This window comes from Hippocampus comes, unplaced genomic scaffold, assembly GCF_001891065.2.
Source record: "Hippocampus comes isolate QL1 unplaced genomic scaffold, H_comes_QL1_v1.1 scaffold156, whole genome shotgun sequence".
NCBI lineage: Eukaryota > Metazoa > Chordata > Actinopteri > Syngnathiformes > Syngnathidae > Hippocampus > Hippocampus comes.
Window position 1 is genome coordinate 6,999,098 of NW_017805744.1, and position 23,545 is coordinate 7,022,642.

General features: G+C 42.9%; 1 protein-coding gene across 6 annotated transcripts in view; it reads right to left on the bottom strand.

Moving 5' to 3' along the window:
• The window catches only part of tenm2a (teneurin transmembrane protein 2a), a 236,984-nt gene that overhangs the window by 126,535 nt on the left and 86,904 nt on the right, over positions 1–23,545 (bottom strand). For 2 of the 6 annotated variants that reach the window (XM_019884314.1, XM_019884313.1), the window contains exon 1: positions 1,844–2,533. The exons of the other annotated variants lie outside the window; for them this stretch is intronic. In XM_019884314.1, coding sequence (XP_019739873.1) covers positions 1,844–1,895 — 52 coding nt within the window. In that variant the 5' untranslated portion in view covers positions 1,896–2,533. Of the gene's footprint in view, positions 1–1,843; positions 2,534–23,545 lie in introns of those variants that run through there. 6 annotated transcript variants of the gene reach the window in all.

Consider the following 23,545-nt stretch of genomic DNA (forward strand, 5'->3'; position numbering starts at 1 on the left):
TATATATATATATATATGCATATGCACACACAAACTCTGAGTCTGCCACTTAATAAAATGAATCAGTATGTTCAAACAAGTGTCTGAGACAGTGGAAGAGTGAGGGATGTCGAGAATGTGTGCACTCTCAGTACCTTAGGTGGCCATTAGGTGGAGCTGGTGCCTGGCAGAGAGAGGAAAGGGCAGGCTGGACAATTGAAGGACTTTCCTCTTTTTTTCCTCAATTGCTATCATTAATTTATCTCGCTGAATCTGTTCTTTTTTTTGGTATACGTGCTCGTGCTATACTGTGTCAAAATGCACCATTTTATGAATAAAATACCCTTGAAAGTGCCTTTATACAGCTTAAAATGATCCGATGCTGAAGTAAAAGCCAAATGAAAGTTCTGTGAAATTCCATGCAACGGCTATTTTTCCCTTACTCAAAGTTGCATGAGACCTTTCCCAGATTTGTGAGCGCACACACAGAGACACACACCTAGGCGGCATGCACGCCTTGGCACTGTGCAAAAAAAGGGGGCTCCACCTCGAGGAGGAAGTGCAGGTGACCACAGATGACACTCTGTCTGTGTCACTCTTTTTTTTTTTTTTCGCTGTTTCTGTTGCACAGATGGGCTCAATCACACCTATTTCTCTCTCAGAACGCCCTTGGACACGTCCTCATTCAGCATCGGCATTTATTCATGTCTGTTTTGTTTAGTGTCACAAATGGAGGTGGTTGATCCATCTGTCTTCATTTACACAACAAGTAAATTGGGAGCATGAGTAGAATTCAATTTATTTCGTACATGTGACATTTGAGGTAACAAGTGTGGATGGGGGTAACTTGAAAGCCAATAGCAAAGTCAACTACTAATCTGTCACCTGTCTCCATTGAGCACCAAGTCAGAACCTTCCCAATTAGTCACCATGGATACCGCAGGAACTCTTCGGCCTACCATGTCAGTCATGGCCCGTCTATGGCAGCGATCAGAAAGGGATATTTATCGACCTGTGTCACTGTGAAAAGGTGTGTGCATGGCTTTTATTAATGATGTTTGTCAGATAGGCACGAGTGTCACAGCTGCTGAGAGGGTTTGTGTCATGCTGTTGAGAGCCTGAAAGTATTATTTGATTGGCAAGTGCAAGCTATCGCCTCCCACTCACAACACAATTAATCCGACTGTATGGAACACATCAAAAAAAAAAACAAAAACACATCAATGCACACTAAAGAATAAAAATACATTCATAACGAGCCAGACTTAGTCCATGTCAAAATGTTTTTATCAGTCTTGAATTAAAAAGTCAAATAACTAAAAGTAACCTTGTCGACAGAACACTGAAGTGCTAACACATGTATTAATTAAATCAAGAGAAAGAGGGTAATCAAAACCCCGTACTTTTCTTGCCATGAGCTACCTGCCACTCACGATACTTACAATTAACTCAAAAGGTGATCACTACAAGGCTGGAGGGCACAGTATACACACACAGCACAGCGGCAACTTCAAACGAATGGCCAAACCGCACACACATGCACATGCACTTGCAGAATCATGTCTACTGAACACTCGGATGTCAATCAGAACTTTAAAGGGCACATCGAAGCCAAGTTTGTCTGCGCGCACTTGCACATGTACTCACTCCACACACTCAAATGACAATGCACAAGGCAAAGTTAAAAAAAAAAAAAATCAAAAACAGAGTCGACAATGTGAGGTATCCACAGCAGCAGATTGGTGAGGTGAAATCAAGGCTCTATTGTTCCTGACGATATTGTCGGGAGACACCGCAGTTATATGTCAAATTCCCATTACAGCACAATAGTATGGGACCGCTGTCAAGTGTCTGGGGGTCTTACCTGTCTCGTGAGAGAGGGTCTTTGTTCTTCCTGTGTTGCCCGAGTGATGCATCGCTCTGCACTTCTATCGCTTTGTGATTAACCCTCTATACCCTCACGTCCTCTCCTCTCCTCCACTCCGCTCTCGTCAGAGAGCCCTTGTCTTGTTTCTCAACGTTTGTTGCACCCCGTTTCTTGCACTGTCTGCCCCCTCGCAATTCTTCTATTTTCTCTCCTTTTTGTCTGTTTTGAGGCAAGCTTTGAGAAGCTGAGTCCACTCGCTGAGTGCCAGAGTGCTGCGCGAGACAGGCGGAGGGAAAATGAGCTTCTACAGAAGCACACTCAAGCAGTGTGGGACAAGACACTAAAACACACGTGGAGCTGTTGCACTGCGGAGACGAACGCTGCACATCAACATGCTTCAGGCAAAAACGATCACCACGGAGCTTGGTGCTTCGACCCCCTTTGCCAGGAGACTGCAAGTCTTTTTGTCCCACTCTCACTTCTTGTCCTTACTCCTTTTTAAGCTCAATCCAACAGACATCAAGGTCAAGGCGTGCGCGGAGGACTAGATGGATGAGGAGACACTAGGAACAGAAAAGGGAGAGACTTTCAGCCTGTGGCAGGCAGAGCAGAAGGGAAGGAAAGATGTGGCTGCAGCTCCATCCTCCATCTGGTCGCGGCTGAGACTGAGAGCAGACTCGTCGAGCACACGCTCCCCGCTCCCCTCGCCCCCCACACACTCTCTCTCTCTCTCTCTCTCTCTCTCTCTCTCTCTCTCTCTCTCTCTCTCTCTCTCTCTCTCTCTCACATTCTCTGCAATCTAGTGAGATGCAGAGGGAGAAAGAGCGACTGTGAGAGCTAATGAGTGAGCCGAAGGGATGGAGAAAGGGACGGGAGACAAAAACAAAGGAGTGTAGCCTTGAGAGAAGGGCGAGCAGGTGAAAATGGAAATGGCAGAATGTTCGCGACCAACAGAGTGTTTGCTGCAGAAAAAGCAAAATGTTGTCATCATTTAGGCTAAGAAATAACAATACATTGAGAAGAGCAAGTGACTGAAGACTGTAGGAGAGGATGGATCACAAGGAAAAAAACAAAATCAAACGGGAATAAGGACAGAGAGCACCACAGATGTTATGTCAGATCTCTCATGGGATTTACAATCCAGTCTCAAAATGACCCAACATGAATTCGAATCGAAAATATCACTCAGTACAATCTCGAGAAACAACGTAAACGCTGCAGTAAAGAGTGCACAAATCAGCAAGCTACCAATTTCATATAACACATGACTTTTAGAAGATTATCAGATACATGATGAATAAGCTGAACCACGAAACATTGATGTATCAAAAGACAATTCCACACGATGAAGATGAGCAGCAACACTTGTCATCATGCTTTCAAGTGACCTGGAGTCCCCTTAATATCCAGCAGAGGGCAGCCATCCTGTCCTGTTTCAACCAGTAGGCGTAACTTTGAATTCATCATAATAATTGGACGCTTTGTGGGGGTGCGGGGTGGGGAGGGGGCACACTTGTAACATAAGAGAGACTATTGAGAAATTCAACTCTTAGCCAGGAATTATGCATTCAGACGACTCTCTAAAAAACATGTCAACTATTCCGTGCTTCTGGCACTGATGTGGATAATGAACCATAAACAGCAAAAGATGAATGACACAGACCTTTAAGTGGACAGTGATTGAAAGCAGAGAGAACAATAGTCAACCCACTTTGAACAGCAGGCCGACATCTGAAGAAACCATTGGACAAAAGAGTGTGTGCGTGTGGAGTGGAAGTGTCGGAACCATTGAGAAATACCAAGCTCTGTGCCATGGCTGCAGAAGGCCATTGTTAGCCTCATTTTCGACCTCTTCATGTGACATTGCCAGATATCATCATCTGCGGCACCCCGGCGTGCACATAGGTGGTTTGTATGTGTCAGCACGTACGTGCATGTTCACACATAAATATGTGGGGATCAAGCCTGCCGTGAACACATACAGTTCTGCTCCCTTGGTATACACACTTGAGTACACAGGTGTTGAGACTAGATTTACAGCAGAGGCGGGGCAAGGTGGAGGGGATAGGGGCGGGAGGGGGGAGTGGTGGGCGATTGCGGCTATGACTTCATCCCAATAAAACTGAGAGTGGCGCCCAGGTAGGCTCAGTGGGAGGCGGCAGATTTTTAGATGAGGTTTACATCAATTTGTCATGATGAAAAACTCATTCGAGACAGAAACAAATTGCTTTCTTGACAACACCTTGTAATACTCTATCATGAGCACATGGGCACATTCCCTCTCAAGAGCCCCCGCTCGACACATGTGCATCCGCATGCGCGGCATGCATGGCATCGAACAGTGAGAGATGTTCTTCATCGGGTTATTCATCATTGCCAACCTGCATTGTTATGTCTGCACGTACCCCTAAAATCTTTTGTCTACCTGTACAATTTAAGCTCCTCCTCCCACTTGCCACAATGACTGGTCAACTTATTGTTTTTAACGGTTGTATGACATTGAAAAATAAGACGCTAAGGTGTATCAGTGATTTTTATTGTTCCCTCGTCATATGTTGTCCAAAGTTTATTGTTTGAACACATTTATATTACAGGGGTGCTGCTCTGAAACCGTAGGTGTGTCTCAGCCCGAAAGAGAATGATAACACTCTCAAAACTGTATAGATATTTATATTAAGATTATTATTATTATTTTACTGTCCCTTTTTGCTTTAAAAAAAATAAAGTTTGATCCAGCTCACCCTTTCCCATCACTGCTTTGGAGCGGTGATCACCAGTGAGGCATGATAATCTCGGTCCTGCCATGTGGAGCCAAAACGCGTAAGTGCACCTTGCTTTCTGTGACCTTCTACTTAACACCAAGACATTATTGTCATTACGCGGCTGCTTTTTGTTTACGGCGTTTACTGTTTGATCAAGTCGAGAGCGAGGAGTAAGCTGAATTTTCTTTTCAAGCTAGGAATGATGTATCAGTTTATGTCTTATTGGATGTAAAGTACTTTGCTTGGTTCAAACAGCAAAGATGAACTATAGGGTTCAACCATGGCAATTCCACGGCGTTTGGTGTTTCTTTTACGACTTTTCGATAATGTTCTCCAGTCGCCACTATCCACCCTGCAAAAATAATTTCCTCGATGATACTTTTTCTCCTCCTCCTCTCGCGGTTGCCTTTTCCAACACCCCCATCTCTACGTGCTCCTCCCCTTCACCTGCCTCCCGAACTGAAATACGGAGCAGAAGAAAAGGAAGGAGGGAGAGAGGGAGGGAGGGAGCGAGAGGGGAATAGATGGAGAGGGAAGGTGTGCTGTAAAGGTGCCCCCTTGGGTTGAACGTGGTCATTTGTCATCAGGCTGAAAGCTTAAGAAAAGACTAGTTAACCTTTACAGCGGATCCCCGTGAGACACAGGAATAAACACAGCAAAGCAAAATGCCTCCTCCCACCGATGTATCGGCAAACACACACACACACACACACACACACACACACACACACACACACACACACGCGCGCGCGCGCACACACACCCTTGCAAGACCCTTACAGCACATTTTAAAATGCACGATCAATAGTGGGGAAAACATTGCAGAAGAAGCCACCTGCACCCTTTACAACTCTTCTCCCTCAAGAAAGCTTGGTTGTCTCGGAAGTCCTTTTCCTTCCGCATACTTCATCCTCCCCCATCCTCATGATTCCCACAGCCCACGCAGCCAGAGTAATTAATCAACTTGTGCTAATGAGCTATTAACTAATAACAGACTGACATGCCTCTGCCTGCATGCGCCCGCGTGTGTCTACGCAAGCATATGAGAGTGTCACCAGGGCCACCCCTCAACACACTCATGTGATTAATAAGGTTAAGCTCTTATTAGGCAGGGGAGCGCAAGATGTAAACCCACAAGCCCCTTGTGCATGCATTAAAAATAACACACAAATCTCCCAATACTTTCATCAGCATAACTGATGTTGGCTTCAACTAAAGCACAAGTTAAGGAAAAACAAACTAGGGCATGGGAAAGGAAAAAAAAAAAAACTGAATTGTTTCATACATTTCAGCATAGATTCATTACAGTACCAGTAAACCGACACTAAACTTATTCAGTCTACTTCGTCATCTCAACACAGGTGAATTTATAAAGCGCTACAAGTGCTAGCAATTTGCATTTCTCGCACAATTGTAGATGTTCATGATTGACGATATTGATAGAACTCTTACGATAACAATTTATCAACTGAGGGATTGATTGAGCTAAAAATAGGAAGGAGAAAAAAAAATCGAAACAATGGCCTCTAACCTGGCGATCACTTTCTGTCCTGCTCTGACTTTCACATTGGAGTACTGTGCCATGGACAGCAACACAAAAAGGGCCTCTCTTTTTTTGGGGGGGGGGGGGTAAGGAAGTGTCAGACCGATGCCATTGTTTTGACCACGCACAGATTTAGGCACACATACAAACATGCACAAACACAGGTACAGAAAAGCTCTAAATAATAGCACTGAAACATTGCAAATGCCACAGTGTGCACAAACACGATGTGCAGTTTGTGTACCGTTACAAATATTCACTTCTCAATGTCTCTGACGCAAACAGTGTGTCCCTTTGGAGAACGTTTGCACATATCGAGACTCATTTGCATTCTTCCTTTCCCCTCATGTTTTCGTGCGTGTGCAGCTTCAGAAGTGAACAGCTGCTTAATGGTCATCGCTCTTCAGAGACGGGACTTGGGGAGGCACATTGGGGGCTGGGGGCCAGCATCATTTTGTGAGTGCGCACACACACACACACACACACACACACACACACACACACACACACACACACACACACACACACACACACACACACACACACACACAAACCCAAATACAAATACTTAGGCCGAAGCACACAACAGGTATAGGCTTGATCAGCTCTGTAAGCAAATTGTGACCATTGACCAGATGTTTTCCTTCCCAAAAGTGACATTGTAGCATTTTCATGCTGTTTAATTTTACTACAATGGAAAAGCAAGACTGGCACATACACTTAATAGCAGCCTATAAGAGACAAAGAGTTCGGTTCTTGAAAATATAGTGGTGATAGAAAAGGTATTAATAAAAGAATGTTGAATATTGATGTCGCCGGATGTTGCAAGCAGCTGATTGAGGGCCTAATTCTGTGCCAGGCTGATATCATTGACATCTTTGGGCTCTCTGAGCTAAAGACATGGATGGCTGCACAGAAGGAGCAGTGGAGGGTGTGTGTAATACCTCATTTAAAAAGCAAAAAAGGGGGGATTGAAGCTGGATTTTGTGGTGTACAGGAGGTTGAGTGCTTCCGATAATTATAGGGACGGCTCAAAATTTTGTCATTTTTGCTTATTTTTCGTGCACCACAACACAAGAGTCCATGTCCCAAAAGAAAGAAACGCGCTTATCCTTGTTGCAGCCATTTGACTGCTTGACTTGAACAGCATTCACACACACACACACACACACACACACACACACACACACACACACACACACACACACACACACACACACACACACACATGCCAAAAGAAGGGATTTAGCAAAGTCACAAAGAGTAAGAGAACGGTCAGTGCCTCGTAGTGTGAAGCGTGGAGAGCCGTCATGGCACTTATTTGCCCAGCAGGGAAGTGAATGTTCTGCTATTTACGTCATCTATTAAGTAGACCTCTAACTGCTAAGGTAAAGCTATAATAAAATAATAGTTCTTGATCATGTAACTAGAAAGTAAGTATTCTCTCTACATGTGGATGCATGTCCAACTTTTGCTTGAGTTTTATGGTACAGCTTCCAACGATATCTCTGGTATGAACTAGAGTAGCCATTGAGTAACATTCACAAGTAAAGCAGAGGAATAAAATGCCAAATCACATCAGGGGTAAGGCAGAAATTATCTGATTCATTTTATGCATGCGGCTAAAGTGGATCTGATTCATGCCAACAACTGGATCAAAGACAATAATCGCGTTTTCCAAATGAGCATTCTCTCTTCAGCTGCCGTATTTCAAACAGTGACTAGAGCATTTCTATTATCTTTAATTATGGCCACTGCATCATAGGTGGCCCCATTTTACAGCATCCAAAAAAAGATGTGTTCTTTGTCACTGGAAAGAAAAAAAAATGTTCATTTGAGTCAAAAATTTGTTCAAACCAGTTCATATTATCTTCAGGGCTCTTATTGCCTTTTTCTTTCATTTCACCATCTGTAATTAAAACTTTCAGCAATTTCATTTTCTTCTGTCAAATGAGAACCACAATGATTTAAAAAATATCATGGATATCTCACACAAGAAAGCTAAGTAGCTTCATGCCAAAGGTTGGACCATTATGTGGATGTTCCTTTTCAGAATTCTCCTGAGCCCACTTGCCAATTGATGCCTTTCAAACTTTAAAAGATGCTGTTCTTGTGCCAAAACAAGAATACATTGATATTGACTGAGCTTGAGACAGAAGGAACATGGAGGCTTTCAAATGTCTTTCACTTTTAGAGAGTGTTTGTCTTTGTCAAAGCGAGTTCCAGGCGGATTCAGAATGCTAATGGTTCATGATGTGGAAAAAGGTGCCGCAATCAAATGCTTTATCAGAAAATGTCAACCCTCAGCGAGTGGCCATTTCCAAGACACAGCCAATGCAAAAAAAAAGAAAAAAAGAAAAAACAAAAACCAAGTTGAGGTCAGTTCACATCCTATGGGGTAGAATATCTGAGTTTATCTCTCCACGACTTAAAAGATGAACAAATTCTTTTTCACACAGACTTTTTCTCTTAGCTACAGTATCCTTTAAAAATGACAATATCTGAGATGTCTGAGTAAATTTCATTTGAATATACTTTTTGTTAGTTTCGGGAAGAATCAGCAACTTTCCTCCCTCGTTTTTGTTTCCTGAGCACTACGCCCTGTCGGCATGATTTGTATGCGTCAAACCACTGGTCAGTTGGACAGAAACACCACAAATGCAGTTCAGACCATCGTATGGTGCTGATAATGAGAGGCAGAGTTTGGAGGAATCAATAGGACGAGCAGGGGACATGGGAGCTCTAACATGGCGACAAATGACCTCCCAACATCACAGAATTGGTAAGCCTGTGGAGAGGCAAGTAACTAAAAAGCCTGGATTGTCAGGCTCAAGAAGGCCTGAGAAATGGTGAGCAAGATCAAACAGAAGAATTGATGGCCTTGTAATTTTGTATTTTCTGCCCTCTAAGGATGATAAATCTCTCTATAGGGATTTTAATCAGATTCCAACAAGCATCGCCGCAACAAACCTGTCACGGCTAAGTAAACAGCACAGTGCAAACAAATGAAAAGCCCGTGTGAAGTGCTTCTCGACATGAAAGACACACAAATTCAAAGCCGAAAGAAAAGTTTTCCCTCATAGCTAAACATCATTTTTAGTCATTTGGAGAGACAAAACCAATAGACTCGCAAAAAGTGAATTTTGAGATTATAATGCATTTGTTTCACCAACTCAGGATGGAGGAGCTGCTTTAAACACACAAGACAAACACACAACCTGGGAGAGGAGAATTCAGTCGTGGAGAGGAGGGCTGCACGGGGAGGGGTGGGGGGTGGTGGGGGTGCAAATTTGTGTGAGCTCATTGTCTGAATGAATTGTGCATGCTCCAAATAGTTATCTTTAGTCGATAAGTAATTTCAATGTGCGAGCCTTGTAGATCACACAACATTAATTCCTTCCAATTAGACACGCTTGAATTCCCAATAAAACGTGAAATGCACAAAAACATAACGCAAGTATGGGATCAACTAGAACAATGGGAGAGGGGCGTAAAGTGAGAGGGGTGAAAAAGGGGCCACAAATGAGTTTGAGGGTTTCTGACATTATGATACACGAGGAGAGAAGGCGCTCCCAAAAGGAGATGTATAAAAATAGGGTTGCACCTTTCCCCTGACACTTTTCCTGTCTGCCCATTTATCCAATCACGGCTTTCTCATTCCTCTCCTCCCGCTCTCCTTTCACCTATGACTCTCGTGCTGTTCTCTTATAGCGGTTGCCCTCGGATTTTTTATTTTTTTTTCTCTCAGCGTCCTTCCTACCGCCTCTTGCTCAAAGCAGCAGGTTTCATTTGTCTTCATTTTATAATACTGTGTACACCGGATCGATTCAATATGAAAACAACCACGTGACTTAGCATTTTTTTGTGAAAAACATGCAAGGCACACACCAGCTACATTTGGAAGTGTAAATGCTACACAGCAATGTCAAAGTGACAAATCGAAGAACATTGGATATTTCTATTTCTGGAAAAATCAGAATTTATATCCAGTACCGTTTTAGCTATTTACAGCTTGTTGTGGCCAGGGAGCATTTACTAGGTAACATGTTTATGCAGTCACACACTGAATTTTTGCTGCAACAAACATTTATTTAAACAAATCTTTAAAGGAAACACGTGGTAGAAACTACTTTTTAATGGCTTGTCTCCCTGGAGTGCCTGCCCTAGGCCGTCAAGTGTGAAATTAAACAATCAAGTCCATCGTTTGTTATCTGCCTATTTCCGAAAACGTGACTGAGAACAAGCTGTTTGGCACTTCTGTCCCACTGTTACATAACAGTGGGTCTCATTTTCATGATAACTATAGACCCTCATGAAGTTTCTGAGCCCATGACATGATCAGCTAGGCCGGGAGGTTGTAGGACACTCTGAGACAGCCAGATTGTCTGAAACACTGTCAGGCAGAAGCAATATCATGTCAAAACCAAAAGGTAAGCAGAGCCGCATTGGGTTTTGCTGGCTGCACAGAAATGATTGCTTGTTCATGTTGCCCACGTGTTGGCAGAAGTTATTTGTGGGCCTTGTTTTACCCCTGCCCTACACATCTGCACACACAATGTGCATGGGCTCTGCTTCCACAGACTCAACTAAAAACGCCAAAGCTAAAGCCCTGTTTGTCACAGTCATGAAAGCAAGTCTACCATTGACCCAGCAGTACTGCAGGCCTATTTGGAGCGGGGTATACAGTCGCTTACTTGAAAGAGGCAGTTCTAAATTGAAAACATGCACAGGATGTCACTTTAACTGCAAACTATACTATACTTATGACTAGACTGTTTTCTGATCAAACATCATTCCATTCCTCTCAAGCATTACACGAGACAAGAGCACAAACACTGTTATTGGAATCGATGCAGCCCTCTTTTTGTTTAGAAATAAAGAGATGTGTTGAGTTCAGCAATCCCGTTTTCCAAAAGACAATCTTCCTATGTCATCTCTCATATGTCTCAGTTTTTTTTTTTCTGATGAACCTCTCTCCCCATTTCTCTGCTGCTCTCTGGAGAGGAAAAACAAATAACTGTCAGGGTCAGGTTTCCAGATGAATTCCAAATGACTCTGAAGGGCAGAGGGGCCAACCAACTTTGTCAAGAGAAAATGCTGTTTCATGACACACACACTAATGTGAAAGCTAGCACACAAGCGACGTTACATGAATGTGGTCCACTTGATGACCCCCCCCATGCGGAGAGCAGCTACTTTTTGAATCAATACTGAATTTTAAGTCGGCGACTCTCAAGGTGAAGAAGGTGAGCGAGTGCAAAGCATGTGTGCACAAATCTGGACAGGCATGTGATAGGCGCCCACTTGATGAGTGTGATGCTTTAAAGCTCAGTCATCAGTGAAAACAGCTCGACAGAAACTTTCCATAAAATAAAAACATCAATTTATCTCTCCATGCGCGGCTCAATTTTCACCCAAGATGAGCAGATCAATCATTTTTCATCATATCAATCATTTTCATGCACCATTGTCTGACTGTCAACCTCGTCCACTTCGGCTCTACCTCGATTCATCCATCACGGGTAAGATAGAGCTTTACACAATGCAGTGAGTAAAGGTACAGGTTAAATAGCTTGAGTATTTCTAATACTGTGTTATGTGGAAGACAACACTATGAGCTCTATATTCGAAGACAGAGAAAAAAACTGGCACATTTTGATTTTCATTGTGGTTCAAGCCTCGTTTACGTACTTGGGAATTTTGCAGACAGCAGTGCTCCAGGCTGGGTGTTCCGGCGGTTTTCTTTTTAATGTCCCCAGCACATCTGACAGTTTGGTGGCTGAAAGTGGACTACACTTTACGCCCGCTAGAGACAAGTGTAAGTTGGTGGTGGTGTGACACGATTTTGATCGGGGCACAGGCAGACAGATTCCGCGGTCCGTGTACATGTTTGATAAATGTCATGTTTTTGATTTATACATTTGGTCGTACACATTATTATAATTATTATTATTACCGGTATTATCGGTGGCACGCTGGTCATCTGGATAGCACGTCGGCAGTCAGTGTTAGACACACACATTTTCTAACGGTCCTTCTTCATTCGTGCTTCTTCTGTGCACTATGAATCGAAATTTAGCACTGACATTTTAAAATTTGGGCGGCCCGGTGATCTACTGGTTAGTGCGTCGGCCTCACAGTGTGGTGCAGGGTTGGATTCCTGCTCCGTCCTTCCTGTGTGGGCTTTGCATGTTCTCCCCGTGCCTGCCTGGGTTTTCTCCGGATACTTTGGTTTAACAAAACATCCATGGCAGGTTGATGGAACACTCTAAATTGTCCCTAGGTGTGAATGTGAGCGCGAATGGTTGATTGGATGTATCCCACCTATTGCCCTAAGACACTGGGAGAGGCTCCAGCACGCCCGCGACCCTCGTGAGGATAAGCGGATCAGATAATGGATGGATGGATGGATCTATATCTTTACTATGGCTTATTCCTGAAATTGTATAAGATGAGATAAGATAAGATAACCTTTATTTGTCCCACACTGGGGAAATTTGCAGTCTACAGCAGCAAAATTGGGGCGGGGGGGGGGGGGGGGGGGGGGGGGTGTGGATTGCGGAGGCCGCGGCCATCTGTGTTACATGCACAAAATAAATTGTTTCAGAAAAAGAACTGTACACAGTATAGAATGCAATATCAATATCATTTGCATCTATGCATCTTAGGCATATTGTTGGTTCTGAAGGGCCAGGTGATAAGACATGTCATGTTTGATTCGACGCTACATCTGTGACTTTGTGACCGTATTCACAGGTGTTCCAAATTTTAATTGCGGCAAACACATTGACCGCTTATGAAAACTATTTAAATGATGAAAACCAAACCCCACACACCGCACGCTGGTTTCTGCCGTGTCATTAATGTGTAGCGGGCCTTCATTTTTTTTACTCTCTCTTTGATTTTGGCAACCAGATCAGATAAATATGTGTGCGAGTGTGTTTGTGTGTGGCTGCGTGTGCAGCCTGTGTGTATGTGTAAGCGAAAAAGACAGAGGGAGAGCAAGGGAACACGAGAGAGACAGAGCAATTCACCTCGAACACATTTGCCGTGCGGGATGAGCCTCTGCTGTGTGTCTGTGAACTGCCAACCCTCTATCATCCTCCTAACACATGGCCTCTGTGGAGGGTGTATTTCATATATATATAATTTTTTTTTTTCTGTGTAGATGCTGTAAGAGGTAACGACTCGGTTATAAGACAGAGCCACAGATCGAGTTCCACTCTAAACTTGGAGCTCGATGTGTGGGCCTGAAAACACAAAATGGGATTTTGTTTTTAATCACATGACATAGATGAGGGGAAGGGGCGAACTTGGACGCAGGTGTGTGGGTGAACCGGGAAGAGTGAGTAATCTCTCAATTTTCATACCTCTCTCTCATCCCACAGCAGCAATCTTTCGAAAGGTCCTTAACGCACAGAGTCAAGAACACTCAGGGCTAATTGTGAACTGGTGTGTGTGTGTGTGTGTGTGTGTGTGTGTGTGTGTGTGTGTGTGTGTGTGTGTGTGTGTGTGTGTGTGTGTGTGTGAGAGAGAGGGTTTGCTGAGGGCTAATATCACATACATGCTTTTGTGATTTAATCAGTCAGGTCCACATATTTGGATAGTGACACAATTTTTATCATTTCCTACTATCCCATAATCACACTGGATTCCAAAAAGCCAATTGTTGACCTCTTGTGATAGCTTCCTTGAGTGCGAACAATAGAACCCTCACATTTTTGAATTTTTAATGAGAGATTCTCATAGAAAAATGTCTCACGGAACAAGCAAATAACAACAGAAGCTGTGTCTGATTGGAAGCTCACCATTTATTCAGCGACATGACTACTTCATGATCCAAACCAAATGTAATGGCTCAGTAGCTACTGCGTCTGCAACAAAATAGACTTTTAATTTCTCAGTGACTTTTTTTTTCTTTTTTTGGAGGTTTTAATCACATTATAAAGTTACTCTGTTCCTCACACTTGATTCAAACGATCAGGATCAGGATCAGATTTTTGCAAAGTTTGCTGATAAGCTTGACCACGATCGACCGGTAGCTCGCGGACTGGTCCCAAGTCGATTGATCGCGAGGGATGCAGAGGAGGAAAAAAAACAAACAACCATTTGTGTGTCTTTGTGCATGTTAGCAATATATTTTTTGTCTTAATGTACACTGCACCCTAACCATCCTATCAGTCTCATTTTCACAAAAAGTATAAAGAAATAAAATAAAATAAAGCAGGTAAATTAACCTACGGCGGTGCATGACCTGCGTCACCGGAAGTTGTTAGCACTCAGCAGTCTGCAATCGCAGCTTGTGATCGGAGCTGTTGCGGTATATCTTTTATCGTTATCATTATTCTCATTCAGAGTTTTTTTCGTGTACAATTCACCGAGGGCACGGGTAAAGAATAGGAATCTGGAGGGCCGATGGAAGCACTTTAAAATGGTACTCGTGAGCTACGATAGTGAACAGGCTGCCAAAGTGCCTCCCATGCCTCCACGTCAGGCTGTTCCTCATCATGGCGTGCGTGTTTATGTGCGTGCGTGTGTGCGGTAACGGGTCGATCTCGGGAGGTTGGTTGATCGAAAAGTAGATCTTCGGTCAAAAAAGTTTGGGCACCCCTGAGCTTGACCATTTGAACCAGGTATGTTAGAACAGGGTAACATCCAAAACAGGCTGGATAGGCACTTATGAGGACCGGACTTGGAGACCCTCCATGTAGTAAGTATATGTCATACGTTTTGGTTTTTTTGGAGAGGGGGGGCACACAGAGGCCATTTTCACTCTGATAGATCCAGGCATAGCTTATCTGTCTCCTCAAATGTCTTTTGAAAACAGAAAATACAGAGAAACGAATAGCAAACTGTTGGCAATAGCAAATAAAAGCTACCTACAAAAAAAAAATAAAACTAAAAATAAATGAGTACTGCTTTTAGAGTAAGAAAATTCCCAGTTCGTCCCTGAAAAGGTAAAAACGTAGGGTGAAGATGCAGGGAGGAAAAGGTGACAACTGAGAAAAATCAATTTGACACGACACAAAAGGTTTGAAACTGAAATGAAATCGAAAGAACACTTAGACGAGCTGCGACAGTGCTGGTTTCTTCTTTGTCCTCTCGGTCTGTCTTTGTGTTTGGCTCTCAGTGTGTGACCTCATGCTATTGTTTTGAACCATTTGCCTTGGATTAGTCCACATCACCTCATCGATCTCGGGTAGTAACAGTGTCAGATGTAGTGCCATGACTAGTTTAACTCGATTTCTCCGGCGCATTGTGGTCACGTCACTGCTTTCAACATCAAAATTGCTTTTCAGTAGTAAAGCTACGTCGTGATTATATAGTGTAATAGAGCCGAAAAGAAGCTGCATTACACCAGTTTGAGAAGTTCTTTGGGAACCTTCACCCGGTCCTTTTATCTTTCATGCTCGCAATAGTATACGAACAGTAACTTCCAGAAGACTGCATATTCTCAGTTGAACTATTTAATGAATGCCAGAATGATGGGGAGACAACCGTGGAAACCTATTCTTCCAGATGTGAAAGAATGTCTAATCCAGGGGTGCCCATGACATTGATCGCGATCGACTGGTAGATCGTGGACTGGTCCCAAGTCGATCGCGAGAGGTGTAGAGGAGGAAAAAAACGAAGCGTGCGTGGTAACGGGTCGATCGCGGGAGGTTGGTTGATCGAAAAGTCGATCTTCGGTCCAAAGAGTTTGGGCACCCCTGGTCGAATCTGTCCAAAAAAGTTCCTATTCTTGATACTCCTGAAGAGCCCCCACACAGGAGGGTGGTTCAGGAAGTATTAAGTCACACAAATGACAGTATGTCACTTCCCAGTCCTGTCTGGTTCCAACTAGGTATGTGTCCAACGTTAAAGATTGATAGGAAGAAGCTTGAAGGCTACACCTTAACAAATTTACGTCACTTATCATGTCCTTACAAAACAGTTCTAACGTTCTGGTGTTCACTGTGAAAGCTCCTGTCAACATCTGAGAACACAAATTTGAGGGCTCTTGAGGTATTTACAGAAGGTAGCACAACAGTTGCTAGCTAAGCTAATCTTCACATAGTTTATTTCATTAGATTTTCTATGCTAGTCAAGTACTTAGTACTTAGTCCTGTTAAGGCCGTTCTTTGGAAAATAGCAGTTCTGTTCAAAAATGCAAATGTCATCTGATAAAAGATGCTTTGTCTGCATGGTTTTCAAGTGGGGAAGGAGAGACTATTCTTTTGTTGCTGATTCCCATTTAGAGTCCCTTGATTGGCTTGTCGCAAAGATCAACTAGGGATGTTTGAACCGCATGCATTGTGATTGATTATGGCGAGTTATTGTTTTCTGCCCTTAAATAAATAGCGATGACTTTGCAAAGGATCACTGAAAAACAGGCTTGAGCAAACATACACTGACCCATTGATCCGATTTTAAAGGTGACTGGGTTTCGCTATTGATTGCAACTGTCTGGACAGGTGTGCCACTGTGCAATGGCCAAAGTTTTTAATGCAGCGAGAAGGCGCAATATGCACCAAATAGCCTACTTGAAAAGTTGACATACCAGTAAATGGTGATATACTGTATCTCAGCATTTTATTTCAGCCAAGAAAAGGCTTTCAGCAAAGATTTAGAAACTGATGAAATGCAAGCTTCTCTTTGAATTTGGTCAAGGTGACGACACTCAGATACTTATCTGATGATTAGTCAGCTCTGAGCATTAAGCATCTAATGTGACAGTTTTCACAATCAGGGCTTAAAGACTAGAAAAAATGGATTAACTCATCTATTCTCTTCCCATCTATCTGAGTGTCTGCAAAAACAAAGTCAAGCTATTAGAGTGAGTATTGAGTGGAGACAAAATGGTTTGAAGAGAAATATTGACATGAGTGTAGCCATTTTTGTTTGCTTTTTCCCCCCCTGCTGTTTTTAAATTGGAATCCATTTCTTTGTTTGGCATCCACGCTGTGACTGAACAGCAAGGATGACTTCATGGATTTATATGAGTGAAATGCCACCGGTCACCCAAGGACTGTTTGGTGGGTCTATAGTCCGCACAGTGGAAAGGACAGTTGGAGAAAGATTCATTTTCATATCTAATACGCAAGGGTGACACACAAGAGTGGACTTTGCTGATCGTGTTCCTCTTAAGAAAATGACCAGCTGGGTATACCATGAGCGGCAGGATGCAGATGCTGCTTCCAGTTCATTTATGCACCTCTCTAATAACAGTCTACATGGATATAGCTATGACTGGACTCCAAGGATACTCTTTGTACCTTTCCCATTGTAAAACTAGTGTGCAACTTTTTTTTTTTCAATCGATCGCGAGGGGTGTAGAGGAGGAAAAAAACGGACAACCATTAGTGTGTCTTTGTGCATGTTAGTAATATATTTTTGTGTTAATGTACACTGCACCCTAATCATCCTATCAGTCTCATTTTCACAAAAAGTATTTAAAAAATAAAGTAAAAGAAAGCAGGTAAATCTTTAACCTATGGTGGCGCGCGAACTGCGTCACCGGAAGTTGTTAGCGCTGAGCAGTCTGCAACTGCAGCTTGTGATCAGAGCTGTTGCATTATATCTTTTATCGTTATCATTATTCTCATTCAGAGTTTGTTTCGTGTCCAATTCACCGAGGGCACGGGCAAAGAATAGGACTCTAGAGGGCCGAGGGAAGCACTTTAAAACGGTACGTGTGAGCTACGATAGCGAACAGGCTGCAAAAGTGCGTCGCATGCTTCCGTGTCAGGCGGTTGCTCATCATGAAGTGCGTGTGTATGTTCGTGCGCATGTGCGGTAATGGGTCGATCGCGGAAGGTTGGTTGATCGAAAAGTCGATCTTCGGTCGAAAGAGTTTGGGCACCCCTGGTCTAATCTGTCCAAAAAAGTTCCGATTCTTGATACTCCTGAACAGCCCCCACACAGGAGGGTGGTTCAGGAAGTATTAAGTCACACAAATGACAGTATGTCACTTCCCAGTCCTATCTGGTTCCAACTAGGTATGTGTGCAACGTTAAAGATTGATAGGAAGAAGCTTGAACGCTACACCTTAACAAATTTACGTCACTTATCATGTCCTTACAAAACAGTTCTAACGTTCTGGTGTTCACTGTGAAAGCTCCTGTCAACATCTGAGAACACAAATTTGAGGGCTCTTGAGGTATTTACAGAAGGTAGCACATCAGTTGCTAGCTAAGCTAATCTTCACATAGTTTATTTCATTAGATTTTCTATGCTAGTCAAGTACTTAGTACTTAGTCCTGTTAAGGCCGTTCTTTGGAAAATAGCAGTTCTGTTCAAAAATGCAAATGTCATCTGATAAAAGATGCTTTGTCTGCATGGTTTTCAAGTGGGGAAGGAGAGACTATTCTTTTGTTGCTGATTCCCATTTAGAGTCCCTTGATTGGCTTGTCGCAAAGATCAACTAGGGATGTTTGAACCGCATGCATTGTGATTGATTATGGCGAGTTATTGTTTTCTGCCCTTAAATAAATAGCGATGACTTTGCAAAGGATCACTGAAAAACAGGCTTGAGCAAACATACACTGACCCATTGATCCGATTTTAAAGGTGACTGGGTTTCGCTATTGATTGCAACTGTCTGGACAGGTGTGCCACTGTGCAATGGCCAAAGTTTTTAATGCAGCGAGAAGGCGCAATATTTTCCTTATCAGGTGGCACAGCAGTTTGTGTGTGGACATTTGAAGCTACTACTTACAGTGTGGTAGCGCAACGAAGACACTGATAATTAGCATTTAGATGCCAGATCAACAGCAATCGCCGTACAACACGAAACTGCCCAACCGTAATTGAGTAAGCAAATAATACGCCAGCAGTAGCAGATAAAGCGGGGAAGCAATTTGCACCTATATTTGTGAACAAAATTGGCCTTTGATGACATCCACAACACATCGAGATGTACGGTAAATGTGAAAAATGAGTATTGAGACACCCGGTCAAGTGTTAATGGGTTTTCATGGGTGGAAATGGTCTTCTGGGACAATTCAACATTGTGAGGCATTTTGCATATTTTGTCCATGTATCAATAATCTGAAGCCTTAAAGTCAGAGGCTGCGATATTTGATGGGGTGAGGTCAAGCCTCTCACTTTTTCAACTCATCTTAAACATGCTGTGCCAAAACCAAAGCCTAAAATGTCTCGATGGGGACACATGCACTGCCTAATGGGACACCTTGCAAAGAATTAAGAATCAAGGAGATCTAGGGGAAATTTACCCAATCTCTAATTGATTAATTCATTAACAGCTTCTGGTAGACCTTTGTCCATCTCATAGTGTTATGTTTCAAGCAATGCCACACTCTCTGGCCATTTCAAATCAACAGGGGACAGCACAGTACATACCACGAGGCGATGGCAAGCCTCGCGTCACCACACTGTGTGGTGCCCCACAGCACTGGGCTCCATTCGATGAGACAGCATGGGGGACAGATCGATATGGATTAAAACGCTGTGTGGAGCTACTTATTGACTCCTCCCCAATTCTGTCTGAAGTTAAAAGTGCTCAGTTATTATCAGTGATTATAGAATTTTAACCTTTTACAACATAGCATAAAAGTGGACTCCGGGTGGTAAACCAGCGTGAACTGAGGGCCATTACAAATTCAAAAAAAGGAAAAAAAAAGAGCTCCGCCACTTCCACTTTGTGACACCGATGGGGCAGATATATCAAGCTACTTAGAACGCTGGTGAGGGAGCTGCAATCTTGGTCGCATTCCACCTGCCGCACCTCAACCGAGACACACACATACAGCGAGCGGCCTGGCGGTATAGGTCTCAATCCCCCTGGCAGTGCTGGACTCCCCATAGCGCTCGGCAGGATTTCAGAGATAATCCAGGCGCTCGCAGACAGTCACTGAATGTTAATCCGCAGCCATCGCTTTAACTGCACTGTTAAATCTCAATCATACTCTCAATCATTCCTCCTCCTTATACCCGTTCACCCCCACCTTTTTATCCATTACTCTCCTTCCTATGGCTGAGTCTACGAAAATCTTGCCCACACAACTTGATCCTCTTTCTATCATCTGATTTTAACTCTATCCTTTCTCTTCATCCCTGATTTTTTTGGAAGCTATAAAACCTCAGCCTTATTCTCTCCTTTCTATTTTCTCTCCCGACTCAGCCCTCTATCACCTGAGCAACCGTCCTCTAATTTTCAAGAAAAAAAAAACACCTATCCGTCTGTTGTAATTAATCTGCAAAACAGGATACTAAAAAAAAAAAAAAAAAAAATCCAGCCAGACTCCTGTAAAAAAAACGCATTTCATTTTCTTTTATGAATGATGACACAGATTCTAATTTCATTTTATTTGTCTTTTGGAGCAATAAAGTGACGGGATGAGAACTGTTCCTTCTGAAAATTACAAAAACAACCTCTTAATTTGAAATCAGAAAAAAATATTACCGCTGCTCTCTCCGTGCATCTCAGGGTTCATGCAAAAACTTTTTATTTATATTGTTTGTTATTAATTATTTGAATAATGAAACAAGCGAATGAGACAGAGAAGTCAGACGCATCTGTACAATGGGGAGAAACTGGGAATTTTTTTCTCAGAAAGGTGAAAAAAGATTCATCCACGCCGGGATGTTTGTGCAGCACATAAATCAAAATGAAAATCGTGAAACAAAGCATGCAACAAACACTGTCGCTCTTGTGTTGCTACCCAGGCTATTTACTCTGTTACACTGAAGTAACTTTTTGGATAATGCTGCATACATTTTATTTTGACTTGAATTTCATATTGAAGAAGAAATGCTTCTTTTACGTCATTAAATGGAGCTACATTCTGCTCATTACTATTGTTCTCATCTATCATTGCTTACACGATCTACAGTGAGACCCCTGCCCCGGGCGTTGTCGCATGACTCTGGTTCACTAAGTCTGCATAACTACGAGCAAATCCACTTCAGTACTCAAACTGAGACAAGCAGTCTCACGGTTGCACAAAAAGTCTGGAGCATGACACAGAAGCAAAGTTTTCATCCATCCATCCATTTTCAACAAGGCTTATCCTGAACAGGATCAGGGGCGGGGGGGTGCGGGGGGTGCTGGAGCCGATGCCAGCTAACTTTGGGCGGAAAGGCAGACCATCGTCACAGAGTAGGAATTGATCCCATGCTGCCCGTAGACAAGTCAGGCATGTGTACCAATACAAAGTGACTTAATTTAAGTGAAGTATGGTAGAAACAAGAATCAGAACAGGCAGAACAATTGATGATTACCTTAAACACTATGAAACAAACCAGCTATGTAATGCACTAAGTTGTGTTGTTCCTCTTCATCTCTATAGTCTGTGCCTGGTGAGCCTATTGTGCTGTTTCATGAGTGTAAACAAAGAAAGTTAATTGAAGACCATGTCTTGTGGTTGAATTTGCTTTAATATAGTGTGTGTTAGGAAGCTCTTGTTAGTTATTGTTTCAATTAGAATGATCTATCAAAATTCGCAAATTGACTCGCCTTGATTTCCACTCAAGTCATTATTTGGAGGGCTTTTTTTTGAGTAGTATTATTCTAAAGAGGGTGGCCCGGTGGTCCAGTGGTTAGCCCGTCGACCTCACAGTGCAGAGGTCGTGGGATCGATCCCGGCTCCGGCCTTCCTGTGTGGAGTTTGCATGTTCTCCCCGGGCCTGCATGGGATTTCTCTGGGTACTCCGGTTTCCTTCCACATTCCAAAACATGCATGGCAGGCTGATTGAACACTCTAAATTGTGAAAAGGTGTGAGTGTGAGCGCAAATGTTTGTTCGTCTCTGTGTGCCCTGCAATTGGCTCGCGACTGGTTCAGGGTGTCCCCCGCCTATTGCCCGAAGACAGCTGGGATAGGCTCCAGAACCCCCGCGACCCTTGTGAGGATCAATCGATTGGAAAATGAATGAATGTATGAAGGAATTATTCTAAAGAGTAGTCATAGTACAATATTTGTGAAACAAAATGATTTTATCATCTTGTTGAAATCCACAGATCTTCCCTCGGTGAGGCATCTGAACGAAATGTAATGGCACAATGTCGAAAGTGCTGTAGAGATGTGAATTTTAGGACAATTATAACAATATGAGCGATTATCATATCCAAAAAGGCTTTTCAACAGACTGGAGGATAATGTTATGTTCCCATTTGGAGCCCAGATAAAAGCTATTACACGCTGTGCAACTGGCTCTATTATCCAGGTATCAACTATATAAACAGACAAAAGGAGTCAATTACAGAGTCACAACATCACAGGAAAGACAACCACATAATAAACATAGATAAACCTGGGTATTTTAAGGCAGGCGATTAGCAGTCATGACTTACTGATCACATAGTCTCCAAATGGATCCTCATTCTCTTCATCATCTAGATAAGCTGGAGAGGAAGGAATAGAGGGGGGGAAAAAAAAGAAAAAGAAACAAAAAACATTATGAGAAATCAAGACAGGATGAAATCGTATGAGTGGAAAATAATGAAAACAAAATTGCAACTGAACAACAAAGAATGCTCCACTAAATGTATTTAAAAGGGATCAAAACAACCACAGACAACGTCTCTTTCATGCACTTTGGGAACAGAAATCCTGCAATGCACTGTTAAATTTCAGTCGGCTCAAACTTTTAGCACCATGCAGAGGTAAATACGATTACTCATAATTGACTAGAGGACTCTCATTTTTCTTCTCTCGCTCTGTCTCCCATCGTCTTGCTCTCTGGTATATCTGATGATGACACGAGAGGCCATTAAAGCCCACTAAATTTTCCATTACAGCAGCAGCGTAGCAGTCAGCGAGTTAAAAGTCCGACGACAATAATATATCACTAGGCCGGGGGCTGCATTTACCTGATGATTATCACGACTTCATGCTGCCAATTAGTCACAAACCACTATAATGGTTGACATTGGTCATCTTGACGACATGTTCAAAACGTCCTTCATCCGACTGCACTTCTCTCTTCATTCATTGTTCATGTATACTTTTCCTTTTTGGAACACAATTAAATTGCCCGTCCCGAATATATAAACATCCACCCTCCTTTGTCAGATATTCTGTCCTTGTTAAATGTTCCATGGTCAGCCGTCGATAGTATTTTTGTAAGGCGTTTAGAAAGCACATCAACTCGAAGTGAGATCAGTGAGCACCAAGGGACGTACAGCGGAGCGTAAAAGTCACCACCATTCTGCTGACTCAATAAATTAGGAGTTCCTGACTTCCTCTAGCATTAACTTCTGGGGGGAAAAAAAGTGCAGTAGGAGTTTCATGGCAAGGCTCTCTAAAGCCTGCTTTGTGATATATGACCAAGCTTAATGTCGAGGTTTGATGGAGTGGTGTGTTGCCAGTAGACTGTGCGGCAGTCTTAACACGTGGGCAATTATTAGTGCTTGTGACTTTGTTGGATGCAGGAGAATACCTCTGTCTGTCTCT